Here is a 20,519-nt window from a genome sequence, read left to right on the forward strand (position 1 = left end):
ATTCTGAATGGCATATGGTATTTCAATTTTCAAAGAGAATTGCACCTGTGTACTGAAACCATACATATTATCCCAAGTCCTCAGAGTTGACATTCATCTTACACTGCTCTTCAGTCTCTATATTAGAGGCTGCCATAAACAGTTAGTTCCTTTATTTACCGTCTAGTGCTGGGGTTGTATTGGCACAAAGTAGCAAAAGAAGAAACTGTGGCTATGGACACACAATCAAGTTTTACAAATTTCACAAAGGCATGTTACTGATATGAGTCCTATCAGCAGGACAATAGAAACAGCAGTACTCCAGGTTCCAGTAATTATGCTTTGAATAGCTACGATAGATACACTGTACCGGGTAAAGTATGAATTATTAGAACAATGATTTTCAAAACTACGTCGTAATCTGAAGGTTAAGATCAGAAACTAAATATTTGCATAATTCCTGAATGCAGAGGTTATGTATGATGAAAAGTGCAATGCTTTCTATTAAAATTAACGATTAGTAAAGGTAATGAATTGTACATCATTTAGATATACCAAGAAAGCACTGTGGCTATGGGAGATCCATTATGATGTTACTCTAAAGGTATTCAGTATATGTAAGTAGATGTTCGTAATATTCCAAGCCTTGACGCCAAATCTGTTTCACAAATGCATATCCATGAAGAAATGGGTAGGACTGACTTTATATATGTGCTCTGAAGAAAAAATTCATATTTTTTACTATTAACTTTTTGCTTAAATAAGTTATTTTTGTTGCTTGCAACCTAAATAGCCTTCAAACATAGGGAAATTCATATCAAGGTTGTGACTTTTATAGTATATTATGAATAGAGACTGTGCCTGTACTAGTTTACGTAAGATCATCTTGCCCTGATATAATCACAAAATCGAAAGGGGAAGATCTCAGCACACAGCAGACAAAACCTAATTTGAACCATCTTTGGCCCTTACAAACTACTCTTGGGAAAATTACGTAACTTCCCTTTAAAGTGGAAATAATGACCGCGAGGCGGTTCGTACTTGTTACATAACACATCCGGTTGCCGACCTTCCACTGGGTACGCACTAAACGGTAAATACCGCAGGGAGAGGCAGGAAGGGGCGGAGCACCCGCCGGCCGGCGCCACACAGAAGCTAGCGGCGGCTGCGAGAGGCGTGGGTGTGCGCCCGGCGGCCGCTTTACTCCCTCCCGGCCCTCGGGTCCTGGCTGGGGACCGGCAGAGCCTACGATGAACTTCGGCTACAGGCGCTGGGCCGGCAGCGACATCGGGTCCATGGCTCCGGCGGCGGCTCCGTTGTCCCTGGCCGTCAAGGCCTCAAACCCGGCAGCAGCCCCCACTTCGTATGGGGTCTTTTGCAAGGGGCTCTCTCGCACCCTGCTCGCTTTCTTCGAGCTGGCCTGGCAGCTGCGGATGAACTTTCCGTATTTTTACATCGCAGGCTCGGTGATCCTCAACATCCGCTTGCAGGTACACATTTAGAAACGTGACTAAGCTGCCGGGCTCCGGCTGTTAGCATGATGGCCGACTCCCAGGCATCCCCGGGATTTTGTGGGGCTGCAAGCGACGAACTCGGAGATCTCGCGAGAGGGTGGGGGCTTACTGTGCGCCTGCGCTCTGCGCTCCTAACGGACCCTAGACCGTAGCGGGACGCCTGCAGGGACTAAGAGGAAACGGGGGGCTTCCGGGAACGGAGACCTTCAGCCAGACCCAAGAAAATAAGAAATTTTATATCCTTAAACTCCTGTCGAATTCGGGGATATGACAGAAGGGCACAGAATGTGTTATTAAAAAGGAAGACCGAATTTTTCTGGAAAAAAATTTTTGAGTGTCCAACAAATTCATCCCCTAAATGAAAATTAAGAAATCAGTAAGTTTTGGGAATACCGATTTGGATTGTTAGACTCTGAGGAAGCCACCCACGGTATTAAGGATATGAAATGGAAGACATTTTTTTCGTCTCGCAAAAAAAGTTGAAACATAAGTGAAGGACAAAGCAAAACTGTACAGGAAAACATCCTCCATACGCTAAACGTGAGATGCTGCAGGATTTTGAACAAATGGTGGAAGCGTGAGAAAATGCACTCTGGCGTCCCTGTGAGGAGCATTTGGATTATGACCTTGGCAAAGAAGAAAATCCAGACACCATAAAACTTGGCTATTCATTGAATAATATTTAAACAAACATAATACAAATGCTGTGTGTGGTTTTTTTCCCCTTTTAAGGGAATACTTAATTATGGTTACAGTAGAACGTGAAAGTCATTTGTCTTGATGTAAAAATACAAAAGGGAATGTTGTAGGAGGAAGGAGAAGGTAAATGGAATGGTTGCCCTTATAAAATGGGAAGTTGATAGTCTGTTGTGAAGAGGAAAGAAGATATTTTATTACTTACAAGGTAGAAATTTGTAGTTTGTACTTAAAACTAGAAATATAACTCTTAAAGGGGGAAGGTGGGAGGGGAAAACAGCATGAAGTCAACAGGAAATCCTGAAGACGGAGAGTTCAGGTAGGACTTCTCAAAAAGAAATTGGTAGAGTACCTGGTGTATTTGAATTTAGAGGAGGAATTTTTAGTTTTTCAGAGAGTCTGAGGATGAAGTAGTAGCCTGCAGGCTTTTCAAAATTAAGAAACAAAATTTATAATCCAAGGAAAAATGAAGTTACAAAAACTATATTGCAACTGAATACTAGTCACGTAACTTATAAATATTGACTACTGGATTAACTATTGATTATGTAACATTGATAAAATGGAGGAGGAGAGAGACATAATTGTGAAAAGTCAAATGAAGATTATTATGGGGGTGGGAGTGTGTTGGTAGAGTTCTTACCTAGCATCCACCAGGATTGAATTTAGTCGTGTGTGTGTGTGTGTGTTTGTATGTATGTGTATGTATGTATATGTACACATTAATATATATGTATATCCAGAAAAAGACCATATAAGCATGTTTTTCAGAAATAACTGCTGTAAGAAAGGAGTTACAAAGCAGTTGTCTTTGGAGGAAGGAAATAAAGAGAAGGCAGAAAAAATGTTTTGCCGTTTTTCACTACCAGTCTAACAGTATTATTGATTTCTTTTAACTATGTATAACTTTTCATTGGTTAAAAACTTACTTAAATACATTTCATTTTCAAAAGTTCCCCAGGCAATTCAAATGAATTTCACTGGTTAAACGCCATAAGAGTAGAATGGGACTGAGTTTAGTCAGGCAAACCTCTTCAGATATTCATGTTCTATAGTTTTGTGATGAGAGATGAATCCATTAATCTTTCTAAACCTTTTTCCTTACTTGTAAATGAGTGTAAACATACACTCACTAGTCTTGAAAATTGAAAATTAGTCTAAGAACTAGAAATAAACCTGCCTTAGTTCTTGATATATCCATAATAAATGGTATTTCTTATAACAATACCACATTAAAAAGTGAATAAGATGTAAAAGGACATACAGAAAGCCTGCTTTTCCCAAAAGAAAGTTTTAAGTCCTAATGAAGAACAGGTAGGGTAGTGATCCTAGAAGGGTGGGAAGGATGCTCTAGAATGAGTCTAGCTGAGACATTTGCACAGAAAGGGACCACTTTTGCCTGAGATAAAGATTCAAATATTGCATTATTCTATGTTCTGCTTGTGTCTTTCAAACAGTAGTCTTAAAATAGTAGTCCTGCCCCCTGGCTCACCTTATCTGGCTTTGGGCTCTTCCTTTTCTACAGCCAAACTAAACAAGTATGTCTTCTTTTTCTGTCCACTTTTTTGCCCATAGATGTCCTTCCCCTGTCTTAAGGCCAAGTTTAAATGGTACTTTTTCCATTAATTTTTCCAAGATTCCCTGAACAGATTGGAGCTTACTACTTCTAATCCATCTAAAATCTGTTAATATCAGTGTAATATTTACTGACTTCCCACATTTCCCTAATAGTGAGTTATCTGGTTTTGTTTTTATTTTATATATTCCAAGAAAATTGATTTCCTAGACAGTCATAGAGTGTAAGAGCCAAAACATTTTGCTCTAAAATATCAGAAGTGTGGTTCAGTCAATGAAATGGTAATACTAAAGTACTTAGAATGGTAGGTTCTGCTATTTCCCAGAGACACTAATGTCCCAATTTGTAACATTTATAAGAATCTCTTTGCCATTAGCACTAAAATTGTGACAGAGTGGGGTACTTCATTTTGATAACTATATGAACATGTTTCCATCAGCTTTTATTCTCATATCGGTCATTTGTTACCTTAAAGAAACTAAGGTCTTTATAGCAGATAAAATATTTCTCTCTCTCTCACTAGATTGGAAGCTGTGAGATGGAATCTTCTGTATCCTGTTAAATTTTATACCCCATAGTGTCAGCAATATATAGTAGGAACTAAATGTCAGGTTGGTGATTCGCCCTTCCTTCTTCACAAATGCTTTCAAACCTACATGATGCAGTTCAGTGAGGTTTCTCAGGGAGAAAAAAAGATTTGTGCCCTGGCTAAATTCTTGTTCTAATTCACAAATAATTTTATTCCTCTTGGCACACTTACAGGAACATCCAGGAGACCAAGGATTTGTTTCCTGCTCTATCACCAAGCCTAGAGCATTGCCTGATGGAGAGCAGAGACCAAATATTGCTGAATAGGTAAATGAATGCCAATTTAGTTGGTTTTTCAGTACAGTCAATAGTTGGTAAAGGAAACAAAGCTGTTTGTCTCTGATATCAAAATGTCCCACTTTATTGCCCATAAATTGAATTTTTTTCAGATTATCATGAATGTTGATTTGTCTAGAGATCCTTCAAGCATGAAAAAACAGGTGGTGTTATTATTACACATAAGAAAGAATTCTGTTCATGAAGTATAACATTTTTAAAAACATTGGGGAGGGGCTGGGGTTGTGGCTCAGTGGTAGGGCACTTGCCTAGCACGTGTGAGGCACTGTGTTCAATCCTCAGCAACACATAAAAATGGGGAATGTCATAGCTTAGTTTAGCTTTAACAGAGAATTAGTGAACACAGTAACATAACTTGAAGAGTAGAAAAGTTTTTTGTTTCTTTTGTGTTTTTTAATTCAAGGTAAAAGTGATTACTTGACCTAAAGAGCAGATCATCACCATCAACATTTTTTCATTTTTTTGAGCTTTTAATACCAGGAATTGTGAAGTTATTTAAATATATTATTCCATAATTCTCACATGTATCCTATGAGGAAAACATTTTTATCACTACTTTTCAGATAAGGGAACAGGAGTTAGATTCAGTTCTCAAGGTCATGGGAATTAAGTCTCTAGATGTTCCTAAAAGTATATTTCATAAGGGATTCCATTTTCTATTTTTCAGTGTTTAGGTGATTCCAAATAGTCCTCTATCCCAAATTGTCAAACATAAATATGACCTGGTAAGAGTTAATTTCTTCTTTACTTCTTTACTAAAAGCCCTCTGAACTAGAGTATAAATATTGAACAATTTGATATGTGAATTCAAGCATTTTATACTTTCTGCTGCCCTTTAACATTGGAAAAAGGGGGAGAAAGCTAAGAGGAAAGAACATTTTCTCCTAAACTGGAAGGGAAGTATTTTCCTCTTACATGGAGTAGATACCAGGCATCTTGAATTTTGACTCATGACCATTGCTGTCCTATTTTCTGTTACAAAATCTTGCAGTTTGATTGTTTTTGGAGGGGTTTTTTTTTGTCTTTTTGTTTTTGTTTTTGTTTTTGTTTTGAGGGGTACCAGGGATTGAACTCAGGGGCACTCAAGCACTGAGCCACATCCCCAGCCCTAATTTGTATTTTTTATTTTGAGGCAGGGTCTCACTGAGTTGCTTAGTGCCTCACTTTTGCTGAGGCTTGTTTTGAACTCAAGATCCCTCTGCCTCAGCCTCCCAAGGCACTGGGATTACAGGTGTGCATCTCCGTACCTGTCTGCAGTTTTGACTTTTCTGCTTTTGATGCAGTCAAGAAGAAATGAGGCATACACATGGAGGCATAAAAGGTAGAAATGAAAGTTGAGTTTTATAGGAATCTTTTGGTGAGGGGAAGGAAACTCTAGAAACTGTAAGCATGGAAAATAGCCTAAAGACTAGACTTGGGAGATTTTAAGCAAGTAGACCCAGAAAACTATTTCAAAACTATTAGAATTCCCAAAACTGGAGTTGGATGAAATCACATCAGTCTATTACTTAGATTCCTGTGAATTTGGGAAATTTTCTTGCAATTTTTACAAGAATACTTGTGCTATGACCGGAATGTTTATGTGCCTCTGACCTACCAAATTCATAATGCTGAGATGTTAAACCTCATGGTAATAGTATTAAATGAGATTTTAAGAGGCCATTATGTCATAAGAATGAGAGCCTTCATGATTGGAATCCATGCCCTTAAATAGGAGTCCCAGAGAAAGTTCACTTTGACCACTGTCATGTACACTTGAGTGAAAAGAGCCATCTGTGAACAAGCAAGTGGGTCCTCACCAGATGCTGATTTCTCAATGACTTGATCTTGGACTTCTTAGCTTCCAGATGTATGAGAAATAAATTTATGTTGCTCATAAGTCATCCAGTTCATGGTAATTGTTACAGCAGCCTAACAACCTGAACAGATTGAGACAATTTGATAGGCTATTGCTCAGCGGAATTACCACCAGTCCAGCTCATGAATCTCTTCAAGACTTAATGAAACCCCCCATGCCCACTCCCCATAAATAAAAATCAGCAACGTTCTTGGGAGAATTGATGGGCCAAAGGACTTCCCCAATTGCCTGCTACAAGTGAAAATAAGAAATTAAGCCATTCTTATAAAAGCTAAATGGCAGGACATCTAAGGTACCCCTGCCAGTTTCTATCCTGATTAGGAATCTGCAGTGGACTTTAGAAATTCTTGACCATCCTTATGACTTTCAACACCAAATATTCACTGTAAGGTAATGATATGCATCAGGGATTAACAGGAACAGAGCTCTCTGTAGATTAGTGATGGAAGTTAAGTATGACTTTTCATGAACCAAAATAAGGAAAATGCATCATCATGCAACCAATAATGTAATAAATGGAATGTCTTAACACTGAAATCATCGGCACAGAAGAAGATACTGTGTCCAACAGACCAAAAAAATATTTAAAATGAAAAAAACAGCTGTTTTTCAAAAGACCAATTTGACTTTGTAGTTCATATTAAAAGTATCTCCAGTTTAAAAAAATTAAAAAGAAAACTTAAAATTCAGATACCAGGTTGTATCTATGAGAAAGGAAATGAATTAATTTCTAAAACAACCACATTTATACATAAGCAGTAGGGGCACCAATAAAAAAAACTTGGGATTGAGCCTTTGTCCTCTGAAAGTACATCTACGTTGGTGCCCTCTACCACAGCTAAAAATGATCTGTCATATGAGATTTCTTAACACAAATAAATATTTTACCCACCCACAGATTTTTTAGCATTTTTCTAAATTGCTCAGACCAACCACCTGACCAATTTTTTAAGTTGGAGGTTTATTCTTGGCGATCCAACTTAGAGCTTAGGTCACTGTACACAGAGCTAACTAGTGTTACCAAAGAGTAGGCTGTGGAAGCAGAGGTTTTGCTGATGTCCCCTTGTCTGTAATTAAAGAAATCCCTGGCTCAAAGAATATTAAGAGCAGCAGCAAACCAACTGAACCATCAACGATTCTCTCAAGATTTATATGTTCTGAAATATGTATTGATCAGTGAATGCTTCCAGAATATATTCAAAATAACATGACTTGAATGCTCTAATATGTCGTCTCAGTTTAAATTTTAGCCTGATGCTTTCATGTAAGACTCTTTGGGCAGCTCTTCTTTAGATAAATGGTGTGAGCACATTGGGAAGAAAAGGAGACAGGGGGAAGTTCACAATTAAAAGTTCACGTTGGGGGAAAGTGATTGGCAAGAAATCAGTGACAATCATTTTTCCCCAAAATATTTGGCCCCAGGGTAGGATACAGTTCTCTCCAGATTGTTGTAATAGTATTCTTGGACTCTAGTTTGGCCTTCCAGCACAGTCTTTTATGAGTGTTGATGCAGAGCTTAATCTGAAAGTGCCATTTTAAGAGAATGTAATATATTAATAGCCACCGTTCCAGCCTATGCCTCAGGCTTCATGTTTTAAAGATCATTTTCTGTGCTTCTATCCCAAGGAATAGGCCCTGCTCCTTAGAGCTCCAACTTTCCAACGTTAGTATGTGAGAAGTGGGAACTTCATTATAGCAAAAGTTTATGCAGGGGCTGTGTGTGGTTATTTAAATGTGTTTTATCTTCATCTTAAATAAAAGTTTAGTAATACTAAACTAAATATTCTTGGCATGTTCCAATATTTACAAAGTAATCTTAAACTTTTTTACTAAAACGGGTACATTCTAAACCAAATTGTCCTTTCAGAACCTAAATATAGCCAGTGTGATTTTAACTTACCTTTCCTAAAGGAAGATAATCCCAATGATAATCTTTAGGGCATTTCTTACACAGTGTCTAACAATGAATGAAATTTTACAATGTAAATGTCCATATAGATCTGGATATACATGTATCACTATCATAGACACATCAGAACAGCACACTGCAGTTTCCTGGAGTAAAAATGCTTTTCAAAGCCCTGATGGCTTCTCAGCATCTACTACTGAACTATTGCTCCATCAAAAAACTTAAAACCAACATATTTTCAGCACTTATTTTCTATAGTTTGTTTTTGTTTACTTCTATCATCAAAAGTGTAGTTATAAGCCCTAACATATTTCTTCATTTATAGTTTTGATGTTGACAATTATAATCACTATTACAAAATTCTATATTCAAAATTATAATATTAGTAAGCACAATTTAATAACCTCCTGGCTTTAAGATTATATACATTTTCAACTACTTTGATTTAACTTTAATTATTTTGTGATAAAGTCAACCAACATGAAACACACAAACATATGTAAAATTCATGCTCATTTTCTACTGTCTTGTGAGATTTTTGCCTTAGTTTCTTTAATAAGAGATACAAGTATTCATGGTGTCTCAGTTCACTTTCTGTTGCTATAATAAAAATGCCCAAATGTAGGCAATTTATAGATAAAAGAGGTTTATTTAACTTATAGTTCTGTAAGCCCAAGAGCATGATGCTGACTGGCATCTGCTCAGCATCTACTGTGGCAGAAGAAACCATGTGGAGGGAGAGCAAGCAAGAACACAAGTGAACATGTGTGGAAGAAAGGCGGAAGAAATCAAGAGGAGGTACCATACTTGCTCTATAACTACCCACTCTCAAGATAACCAATCCAGTCCCCTGAGAACAAGAACTGAGTCTGGAGAGAAAAGTATTATAACTTCCTTAAAGTCCTGTGTTAGCTTTCCATCACTATAACAAAACACCTAACACAGGCTACTTATGAAATGAAGATAAGTTTATTTTCCTTCCTGGTTCTGTAGTCAAGTCTAAGATCAGGCAGCCCCATTGGTAGGGGTCCCTGGTGAGGGTGGCACATCATTGCAAGAGTGAGTGCATATGGGGAGCAAACCAGTGATTATATCTCAGTCCAAAAGGAGAAAGAAGCGAGCATGTCCTCAAGGACTTTTAAGACCCTCCTACTGGGTCCCACATCCTAAAGATTCCACTGCTTCCAAATAGTGCCACCCCGTGGGTCAAGCCTTTAAACACATGAACCTTTGGGGAACTTTTAACATCCAAACTATAACAAGCCTCACCTCCCAACACCACTATGTTGGCAACCAAACTTAAAATTGACTTTTAACAAGGATAAGAACATCCAAAACATAACACATAATTTGACAAAAATGCTATCATGTCACTTAACAGGGACACTTTCTGAGAAATGTGTCTTTAAGTGATTTCATTATTGTGTGAACTTCATGGAGTGTACTTACATAAACATATGGTATGGACTATTACACACCTAGGCTGAACAGTACAGCCTATTTCTCTTAGACTCCAAGCCTATACAGCATGTTACAGTACTAGATACTTCAGGTAATTGTAAACCAGTGTTAAGTATTTGTGTATCTAAGTATTTCTAACCATAAAAAATGTACAACAGAAACACACTATAAAAATGCATGAAAGATAAAAATGTACACCTGTTTAGGGTACTTACCATGAAGAACTTTGAAGACTAGAAATTGCTCTGAGTGAGTCAGCCAGTGAATGGGGAGTGAATGTGAAGGCCTAGGATATTGCCATACAGAACAGCAGACTTCATAAACACTGTACACTTAGGTTACACTATATGTTAAAATTATTTTTCTTTTTTCAATAATGAATTAAGAGGCTGGGAATATAGCTCAGTGGGTAGAGTGCTTGCCTTGCAAGCGTAAGGCCCTGGGTTCAATCCCCAGCACCACAAAAAAAAAAAAAAAAAAAAAAAAAAATTAACCTTAGCTTACTGTAACTTTTTATTTTATAAATATTTTGTTTTAAATTTTTTGCCTCCTGGAATAACGCCTGTCTTAAAACACAAACAGTGTACAACTGTATATATTTTCTTTATATTCTTATTCTATAAACTTTCTTCTATTTTTAGAATTTTTATCATTCATTTACTTTTTACATCATTTTTGTTCAAAACTAAGACACAAGCATCTGCATTACCTCAGCCTACACAAGGTCAGGACCATCACTATCACTGTCTTCTACCTCCACATCTTGTTCACTGGCAGATTTTCAGGGGGAGTAATGTGCCTGGAGCTGTTATCTCCTATGACATAGTGCATTCTCCTGGAACCCCTCCTGATGGACCTAGGTAGGATGTTTTATAGTTAACTTCTTTTATAAAAATAGAAGTGCACTCTAAAATAATGGGAAAAAGTATAGTAGATACTTAGGCCAATATTATAGTCACTTCTTGTCATTATTAAGTATTAGGTATTATATAGAATTGCATGTGCTATGCTTTAAACAACTGGAAGTAAAGTAGGTCTATTTATACCAGCATCACCATAAACACATGAGAAATGAACATTACAATGACTGCAGAGTCACCAGGTGATAGGAATGTGTGAGCTCCATTATAATCTTATGGAAACGGTTGTATATGTGGTTTGTTGTTATGTGACACATGATCGTAAAACACACACACGCAAATTCATTGTCAAAGTGTGCAAAGTAGAAATGAAAGTATTATTTTTCACTTAAGGAAAGTTATTCAATTTCCTTTTATAAATTCAGTTGATATTTTTCTATTAGCCTTCAAAGGAAGGAAAGCTTGAATTATAAGCCAGATTCTAATAATACAGTGTTCATTTATTTTAAAAAGGTATATGTGTTATTACAAGATTATGTGCTTCAAATATTTTTAGGGGCTTGATTTATTTTTCATTTAATATTGTACAAATACACCTCCCCTAACTTGGAGAGAATTTTTATTTTTAAATATTTATGCCTTTTTCCTTATGTATAAATGTGTAATTATGTACTTTCAGCACATATAAAAGTAATCAATGTTGCATTATATAGTTTACATTGACATTGTTTCTGATATTTTCTTTTTAGTAGCAAGTATTATAATGATAATGATGATTGCTTTTTTCAAAATCCAGCTCTGTTAGCTTATAGGCCATTCTAGGGAAATTTGGTAATGCTCAAAGGTACCTAAAAGATTTGAGTGAGAAAATCAGAGGTTAAAATGGAGATTCAATGTCTTATTAGTTTAATTTCTCTGGAGTACTGAAAATTATTGGAAAATGTCTATAAAGCCTAAATTTTATTCTTTCTAGGTGGCAGTTGAGAAACTATGGTGGTCTGTTCCAGCTTACTGTGCTCTGAAGGAAAAATAGTGAATGTTAAAATAACAAGGAAATTCACCTGGTGTTTCTACAGTATCAGAAAAATCAACTTATAAGGATAGAAAAGAAGTGAACCAGGAAGAGGAGGAGAAAAGATATCACCATTCTCATGGCCTCTTCATGCACCTCTGTGCTGAGATCCTTAAAACACATGAATTTGAACCACAAATTCATGATGTTTCATCAAAGAAAGAAATAAAAGGGGTTGTGCGATCAGTGACAAAAGCAGGTGGTGTAGCACTAAAGCATTATGTATGTGTGCAGCTGCCAAATTTGTCAGGTGGAATCCAATAAATAAAGACACTCTCTGTATACAGGATAGCATTTATTTTAGTAATAATATGGAAGCAAGAGCCAAAACAAAAGTGATAGGCAAGAAAGAAAGAGAAGATAATACATCACCAGATCAGGGGAAACACCAACACCTGAAGTCATGTAGCTGGGGAGTCCCAGGGCAGTTTTTTGGGGTCCCAACTGGAAAGTCCCAGGCACAGTGTCCTATTCACAGGTATGGCTCCAAAGTCTTATTTGTAATGGGGACCCTTAAATACAAGGTAGAACAGAGAGCTCCATTCAAACAACATGTATGACCTAGTAATCCCCTCTAGGATACTTCATCCTCCCAAGACTGACCGGATCCCTGAAGAAAGGGAGGGGTAGTTTTGAGATAAGTGAATGACTCTTGAGTTCTCATGAGTGAGCCAAACCCACCAAGAAGGCAAGGTTAGATGTTCCATCAAGGATGTGTGAAGGTCACAGCAGGTCAAGGGCAGGGAAGATCTTTAATATTTTCCTGTATTTGAACTTGACCTTTAAAGGGATTAGGTGCTCCAAATGGAAACAATCAAACTGTTAAGATACAGTTTTGCTTACATCTAAAGACCAAGTTGTATTTCTCTCACCTTGTATATGTCCATTAATCCTGAAGTTATTAAACATGTCTGTTAACATAAGGTTGGGAAACAGAACCCACTCAGACCTAAAGTAGCACTCTGCTCACTCCCCATCTCAGTCAGGTGGAACAGGAACTAGAGAGCTTGGTGATTGGTCAATGTCCAAAAGAATAACAACAAATTTTGCTCATTTTTCTAGTTTGCTAGTTTATGGCATACAGAAGTAGCCATAACATCATTACCAATGAATTAAATAGCATTATCCAAAGATGGCTAACTCAAGATAGCCAGGCTGGTGAGGATGCAGTTGCCTGAGGAGCTTTTTTGACTCTTCACCCAGTTAATGAAGTAAATTGATACAGTGAGCCCATTCCCCAGCATTCTGACTGAATTCGCCTATGGCCACTATCAGAAAAGTATTTTCATTTACAGATGGCATTTCCATAGAAAGAAATTCAGAAAGATAACACTATGTTTCACTGATAATTTTGCTGTCAAAATGTTGCAGAACAATTCAATGCTTTTCACTTTATATTTAAAATGCTCAAAGTAACATTCTGCTTACTTATCTTCACAAAAGATTTCTCTTTCTCTCTCTCTCTGGTACTGGGGATTGAACCCACAAGCACGTAATCACTGAGCCACATCACCAGCCTCTTTTCTATTTTATTTAGAGACAGGATTTCACTAAATTGCTTAAGGTCTGACTAAGTTGTTGAGCTGAATTTGAACTTGCCATCCTCCTGCCTCAGCATCTGGAGTCTCTGGGATTATAGGTGTGTGCCACTGCACCCAGTCTTTCTCATTTTTATGTTAATTCCAGCCTTAGACCTGAAATATATGCCAAGAAATTCAGTCTCAAAGTCATAATGATAAACTTTAACATAACTTTCAATCAGCTACTGATTTCCAAGTTAAACAGTCAGTGTACCTTCACAACATTGGCACTACAACATTAGCACTGCAACGATTTTCCACCAGCAAGGACATCTGGAAGGAGGAAGTCAGATATGCAAACATGCAAATATGAAACAGATTTCTTTACACTGATTTGTACTTTCCTCCTTAACTGAAACTCAATGCCATTTGGATTTGAGTATCTTAATTTTCATAAAACTCTCTAAAAATAATCTCTATAATACATATTGTTTATTAGTTTTATTAAATAAACTCCACCATATTTCAGATTCTGTTATACATGAAATAAGCAATGAAGCAACATCAAGGAGCTCACAGTAGTGGAACAAGGAACTTTAAATACATTTTTACTATTAAATGTGATCACAGTTTGATCAAAATCTAGTTATGACCCTGAAGGGTGCTACAAAGACATGGTCAGTAATTGATTTTTATTCATGAGGATAGTAACAATTGACGTGGACCTTGACACTTTTAGGATTTCTTGAAGAAACAGAAAAGGGGAAATGATTTGAAGATAATGTAAGATCATATGCTGTAGCACCAAATCCATACCTCTGACTGAACTACTTTTCTCAATTTTTAAACTTGGTTTCCAGTAAGTCATTAAATGAATGAGTGCTAAGCTGCCCGATTATCCTATACAGTTATTTGGTTCTCAGTTAGCCATGGGAAAAAAAAAGGAAGAAAAGTAGCAAAAGGATGTCGTGGGAGAATGAGAGGGAGATTCTTCTTTTTGTTAATTTTTATTTTGATAAAATTCTTTGTCTCATAAAAATTAATTTGCAATAAAACATATCTTACTTTATATTATTTGTATTATTTTGTAGTTCTAATACAATGATTTTCAACCTTAACTGCACATCAGAATTTACTTGAGAGCTTTAAAACATATATCATTGCCTATAAGTCACTCCCAAAGATTTTGATTTAATCAGTCTGGTGTTCATTGTTGGATTCTGTAAGGGCTCCCTGATGTGTACTTTACAGAACCTCAAGCCCAGGCAAAAATCTTTCTACCCACAAGGTGCAAGTGTATAAAGATTCTCCACAGTAACTCAAAGATTCTCCAAAATCCTCCAGACAGGATTTTGTTCACTTGTTCTCTGACAATACATTTCCTGATTTAATTCATTTTGACTCTGGTTAAAAAATAACGTTAATCACCAATTATCTAAGCTCCATGAGAAAAGAGACTTGTTTGTTCTCCATTGACCAATTTCCAATTTATGGACTAGGATGAGCCTGGCAAACATTAGACCTTCAATAACTGTTTGCTAAATGAACAAATGCTAAGTTAGTTGTTTATCCTACATGGGGCACAGAAAAAGAGAAAGTAAGTAAGATTTGACAAGAAACAAGTGTTAAAGCAAGAAGGGAAAGAAACTTCTTAAAACTAGAGAAAGTTTTACAACTTATATATGAACTTATGGAAGATTTTTGTATCTATCTCAAAAAATATCTATGCTGTTCTATAATCTTCCTGGCTTAATTCAGAAGTCAGACAGAATAAAAACTTCTAAATGTAGGTCTAGCACCAAGGATGTGGGGACTTTTGTTCTATTTCACGTTAAAAGAAATTATCCTAGTTCAGAGAGTTGGAGATGACTAGAAAACTCTAGATTTCATGGCATGGGAAGCAAGGGACCCTAGAGATATGTTTCAGAAATACACTGAAAGAAGTATGAAGGCTCCATTGATAGGCATGGTTTAGCAGTAAACTTCAAAAAAAGGAAAAAAAATAAAGAGAAAATGAGTCAATCAGGAATTAGTCATTAAACACTTGAGTTCACTGAAGAAGAAACTCAGTATGAAGGTTGCAAAAGTTCATTATGACTTGGACATTAGGTATTCCCCCCCAAATTCCTATGTTGATGCAGGAATATTCAGAGGTAAAATAATTAGATGAGGGTTATGACCTAATTAGTCCATCCTAGTTTTAATGAACTGACTAGGTAGTAACTGTAGGCAGGTAGGGTGTGGCTAATGGAATTGGGGGTGTGCTCTGGAAGGGTTCATCTTCTTTGCAGCCTCTTTCTCTCTTTTACTCCTTCCGCTCCTCCTCCTTCTCTTTCTTTCTTTCCTTCTTTCCTTCCTTTCTCTCTCTCTCCTTCCCAACTACCATGAACAGAGTAGGGGCAGAGAGGTGTTACTCTGCCATACCATTCCACTATGAAGTTCTGTCTCACCTTAGACCTAGAGCAATGGAGTCAATCAACCATGAACTGAATCTCTGAAACTGTGAGCCCTAAATAAACTTCTCCTCCTTTATGTTGTTCTTGTCAGGCATTTTGGTTACAGTAACAAAAAGTTGACACAAAGTATAAAAATCACATGCTATACACTATGAGTGAAATTCAAAGTCCAAGTTAATAATCATACTTCTTATAATCTATATAATTATAGATCTTTTTCACCTCCTGTGTTGAACAGCCTGTATATGCTTCATTTTTCAAACGGGAATGTTACTTATGTTGGAGAAAGTGTTATTGTGTGTCTATGTATAAGGTATATTAAAAAAGAGTTGGGCAGATACTGATGGATTAATGTATATACTTTAGTGACAATTCAAAATAACTAGTCTAAACTTATAATGATGAATGTAATTAAAATCAGAAAATTCATGAACATTGATTTCATGATTTGCCAGAATAAAGAATAGCATTTCCTCCAAGGAATATTGAAAAAGTACATTCAGAAATGCACTTTGTCTCAACTGACACAAAACATTGACCTCTCATGTGATTGCTTCCTACAACTCTGTGTGGGTGTATGTGTGTGTGTGTGTGTGTGTATGCATTAAAGTTGTGAAATTCAATTTGTTGTACAAGAAGACAGAAAGGGTTGACTATTTATGTTCTTCACATGCATCAAACAAACTTTTCACATCAATTTTTTCTTGCAAAGATTGGTCATAGGGTCCTGGATAGGACATAAATAACTCTAGACAACATCTCATCCAGCTTCTGGAGTGAGAGAATTGGCAATGACTGTGTGATGATGTAAACACCTCTGACAGCCTGACCTGGGCTCAGAGGAGACAGAATGTAGTCATGGTTTTGCTAGAAGTCACCTACCAATAGACACATCTGAGACACTATTAATAGGAAATCTATAAGCCCTGGTGTTTTTTTGTTTGTTTTGGCAAAACAGAAATTGAACTCAGGGACACTTAACCCCTGAGTCACATTTCCAGCCCTTTTTATTTTTCATTTTGAGACAGGGTTTCACTTAGTTGTTTGGGGCCAAAGTTTCCAATTTTGGCTTTGAACTTGTGATCCTCCTGCCTCAGCCTCCCAAGCAACTGGGATTACAGGTGAGCACCCCTACGCCTCCCTCCATAGGCCTTGTTCTTAAAGACCAATATAGATGTGAATTTTTATCTGCTTTGTATATTCAGTTGGGTTAAAGAAAGCATACCTTGGTGTACTTGATTGCTGCTTATCAAATGCCTTCAGAACTAAGCCTAAAGACCAGAGATAAGTCAATTTCAGCAGTGAAACATATTATTTGTTCCTCTTCTAACAGTTGCCTAATTGGATAAATAGAATCAATCATTACACCCAGATTCTTTAAATGAACATTTATTTGGCAGGAGAGAAGAGGGCAATCAGCAAGAACTAGTGATCATTTCCACCTGTCCCCAACAGTTTGGTCCCATGGCGAGATCTAATGATGTCAGTCTTTCTTCTCTAGAGTGCATGGGCCTGGCAATGCATGTACTGAGAGAGGTTCTTCTTGGATTGTGGCTTGGGTGCTGCTGAATCCCCTGAAAGGCCTTGATGTGAGGATAGTGGAGGTGTAGCATTTGATCTCACTTGCCATTCACTTACACAGATTACCACACTTCAATTGCAATTACCCTTTCCTGTGGGCTGGGTTGCCACCGTAAGAATACAAGGTTATAATTAAATAATTTACATGAAAAAAATCTGTATAACAAAACAAACTCAGTACCTAAATCTAAAATGCATCCAGTTTGATGTGCACATTACCTTTTTCAAAGGCAAGATAATTATAATTATAATTTTTATAAGATAGTTACTATCCAAAATAACATACACATTTTATTTTGTAAATGAAATATAAATTACCAAGTAAAATAGATGCTGGGTTATCTCTAAAGCCAGCATCGTCATCATTATCATTAGTATCGATACATGGAAGAAGCACAGACCTCAGATGTATTTAAATTTTAGTTTTAAATAAAAGAATGGGAAATGTTAATCCAGTGCATAGCATTAGAGCAGTCCATCAAGTTCAAACTAGAAGCACATATGACCTAATTGCAGCTTTTTCTTTTTTCTAATACCTTAAAGATCATTTCAAATCTTCCTATTAAAGAATTTCACTATATACACATGTATGTCATCTATACAATGTCATAATCTCTATCATCATGTTGAAAAATTTATAGTAAATTTCTCTAACTTAATTCTATTCATAATTTATACTTACTATATCTAAACTTAAATTACCATCATCAGTACTATCTACACATATACACAGCCAAATTTTGCAGTAACTTTGTTATTCTATTACAAATTTTGCTTTCTGTGGTTCCCTTCTTGATCTTGTTTCTATTTATTACTCTAAGAATTCTAGTGATAAGATTGCAACAAAATGCAGGCACAATCATTCTCAAGATGTGTGATCTTGTAGCAGAATATGAGTGTGCTTCTGACTTGAGGGAGAATTCTACTTATTTTTAGTTCTATTACATAACATGGTAGAAGCATTGATTTCTGCCACAGTGAAAATGTATATTATATGTTATGGAATTAAAAAAATCAGCAAGTACCTATGGACATAAAGAATGTTTATTATTTAGAGATTCAGATAAAGATTAGCATTACAAGCATGTGTTTCTAGTTTCTACCTAAGGGTAATTTATTTTATTTTGTGCTACTGTTGCTGAAAGCTTGGTCCTTGTCCCCAGTACCAATCCAATAAAGAGGACATGGCTTTGATAAAAAGGAAAAAGGTTTATTGCTTTGCTACCAAAGGAGAAACAAAGGGGACTCCTGTCCCAAAAGCTGTGATTCTGCCCATCAGCAGGAACAGGGGGCTTTTAAAGAGGTGATTCAAAGGCTATATTCCAGGTGTTCTCTGTTGGAGTTGTAATTCACTTGCTAATTTGGGAGATCTCATTTCTGAGATCTTCTGGTACCATCTCCAAAGTCTAGATTACTTCATTCCTATGGTGTATGTGCTCCAGGTCAGATAACTCTGCCTAGGATGGGGAAAAAATGTTTCCCCTGAGATTAGGGAGGAGGAGAGATTAGGGAGGAGCAGGGAGAGAGGAAGCAAAAGAAACATGTCCATTTTAAAAATGAGTGGGAGTGGCAGAGCAGCAAGGGTTATATTCAAAGAATAAAGGGAACCACTGTTACATTTCTCCACTGTCAATTTCTACGTTCTATTTCTATGGAAAAATGGGTGACCACATCTCCAAACTGCTTCCTGCTGAAAAGGAATGATGCTGGGGGAAGTAAACCAAAGTCCTTTTTCTCTGTCAGATGGGACATGGATAGTCAAGGACTTCAGCTCAGAGCAGTCCAGAGGTACACAATGGCAGATGACAGGTGTCTGGACAAGGCATACATAGAGCAGGAATCATGCTAAAACAACAATAAAGAGAGCAAAGAATTACTTTTTTTTTTTATAAATAATTAGCACAAAATCAATTAGTATTTCAGCCAGTCTGAAAATCATAAGGACTGTAACTCATAATCTTATCAGTGAAAAACAGATCGAGTTCATCAATGTAGGAGATCAGGAAGATTTGTAGGTCTATGACTTCAGACTCAAATTAACTCAGGACAAATTTGTGACTCTTGTGATCATTATTATTAGGCACTCTCATACAAGAATTCTTCCTTTATAGTCTCTAGATTAACTTACTTTTGGTAGGGCTGACACAAGTATACATTTTAAATTACATTAAAAGAAAACAATGTTTTCCTTTTAAATGTCCATGTAGGACTTTGCTTTTAGGCTAAACTCTCCTGCCAGATGTTTAAAACCAAATTGGTCAATACTGACATTGTTCCTATCTATTCTTAAGAGTCAACTGAGATTTCTCAGAGATCACTTTTGGGGACATTTGTAAAGCCTCCTGGCTTTTTTGGCTTGCCTCTACCAGTGGTGGCTTCTCTTGGAAGTATCAGGGACAGTTCCATCTCCAATGACCCTCCTGTTTGTAGAATGTGCCCTGGTTGGTTTCCTGTTCCCTAGGGTCCTCTTGATCCCCCTGATCAGTAGATCGGGCGACTGACCAGAGTTGCAGGGCCCAGAGAGGGTTCCTGCCACTCTCTGCATTCTGACTGGCCTTAGAGAGTGAGGGTCAAAATCTTGGCTGCTTTTTCCTTGGCCCTTTTACTTCCTTGACTTTGCTCTCCAAGTTTTTGGTTTTAAACATCCAGCAAGCCAGTTTCATCAGTCTTAAAGAGGGAGTAACATGTTATAACTTCAATATCTATCATTTTCCAGTTAACCTTTTCATTTAAATGGGGGCAGTATTAGTACTGGAAGTCAGCATTATACACTGTCCTGTAGGTGATGACTTATTATTTCAATTAATCCAAGTTTGTTATTTGTTTTGGTTTTGGTTTTTGTTTTTTTAGAAGCAATACTTCTGCAAAACACTAACAGCCAACAGTTATAAAGTTGAAAAGGAAAATACAAAATAAAATTAAAAGAGCAAAAGCATATTCAGTTTCTTAAATTCATATTCTGAAATAATCCTTATGAATGTTATTTGTACACTTAATTTATACAACAAATTTCATAGCAGGAGAGGGTTGGACAATCCAGTACATACAACAAAACAAAACAGAACAAAACAAACAAAACAAAAAAACTGTGACTTATCTTTCTTCTCCCAGGTTACATTCAAGAGGTTGGAGCACATGATATTTTTGAGTCT

General features: G+C 36.7%; 1 protein-coding gene across 1 annotated transcript; it reads left to right on the forward strand.

Moving 5' to 3' along the window:
* Nucleotides 1–1,072: 1,072 nt before the first annotated feature.
* On the forward strand, nucleotides 1,073–12,092 carry Smim10l1 (small integral membrane protein 10 like 1). Its single transcript, XM_047551111.1, has 3 exons — nucleotides 1,073–4,376; nucleotides 4,528–4,620; nucleotides 11,712–12,092. Exon 1 carries the CDS (start codon nucleotides 1,230–1,232, stop codon nucleotides 1,479–1,481), a length of 252 nt encoding a protein of 83 aa, XP_047407067.1. The 5' UTR covers nucleotides 1,073–1,229; the 3' UTR covers nucleotides 1,482–4,376; nucleotides 4,528–4,620; nucleotides 11,712–12,092.
* Nucleotides 12,093–20,519: the final 8,427 nt, after the last annotated feature.

Source organism: Sciurus carolinensis, chromosome 4 (genome assembly GCF_902686445.1).
Source record: "Sciurus carolinensis chromosome 4, mSciCar1.2, whole genome shotgun sequence".
In the NCBI taxonomy this organism is placed as follows: Eukaryota; Metazoa; Chordata; class Mammalia; order Rodentia; family Sciuridae; genus Sciurus; species Sciurus carolinensis.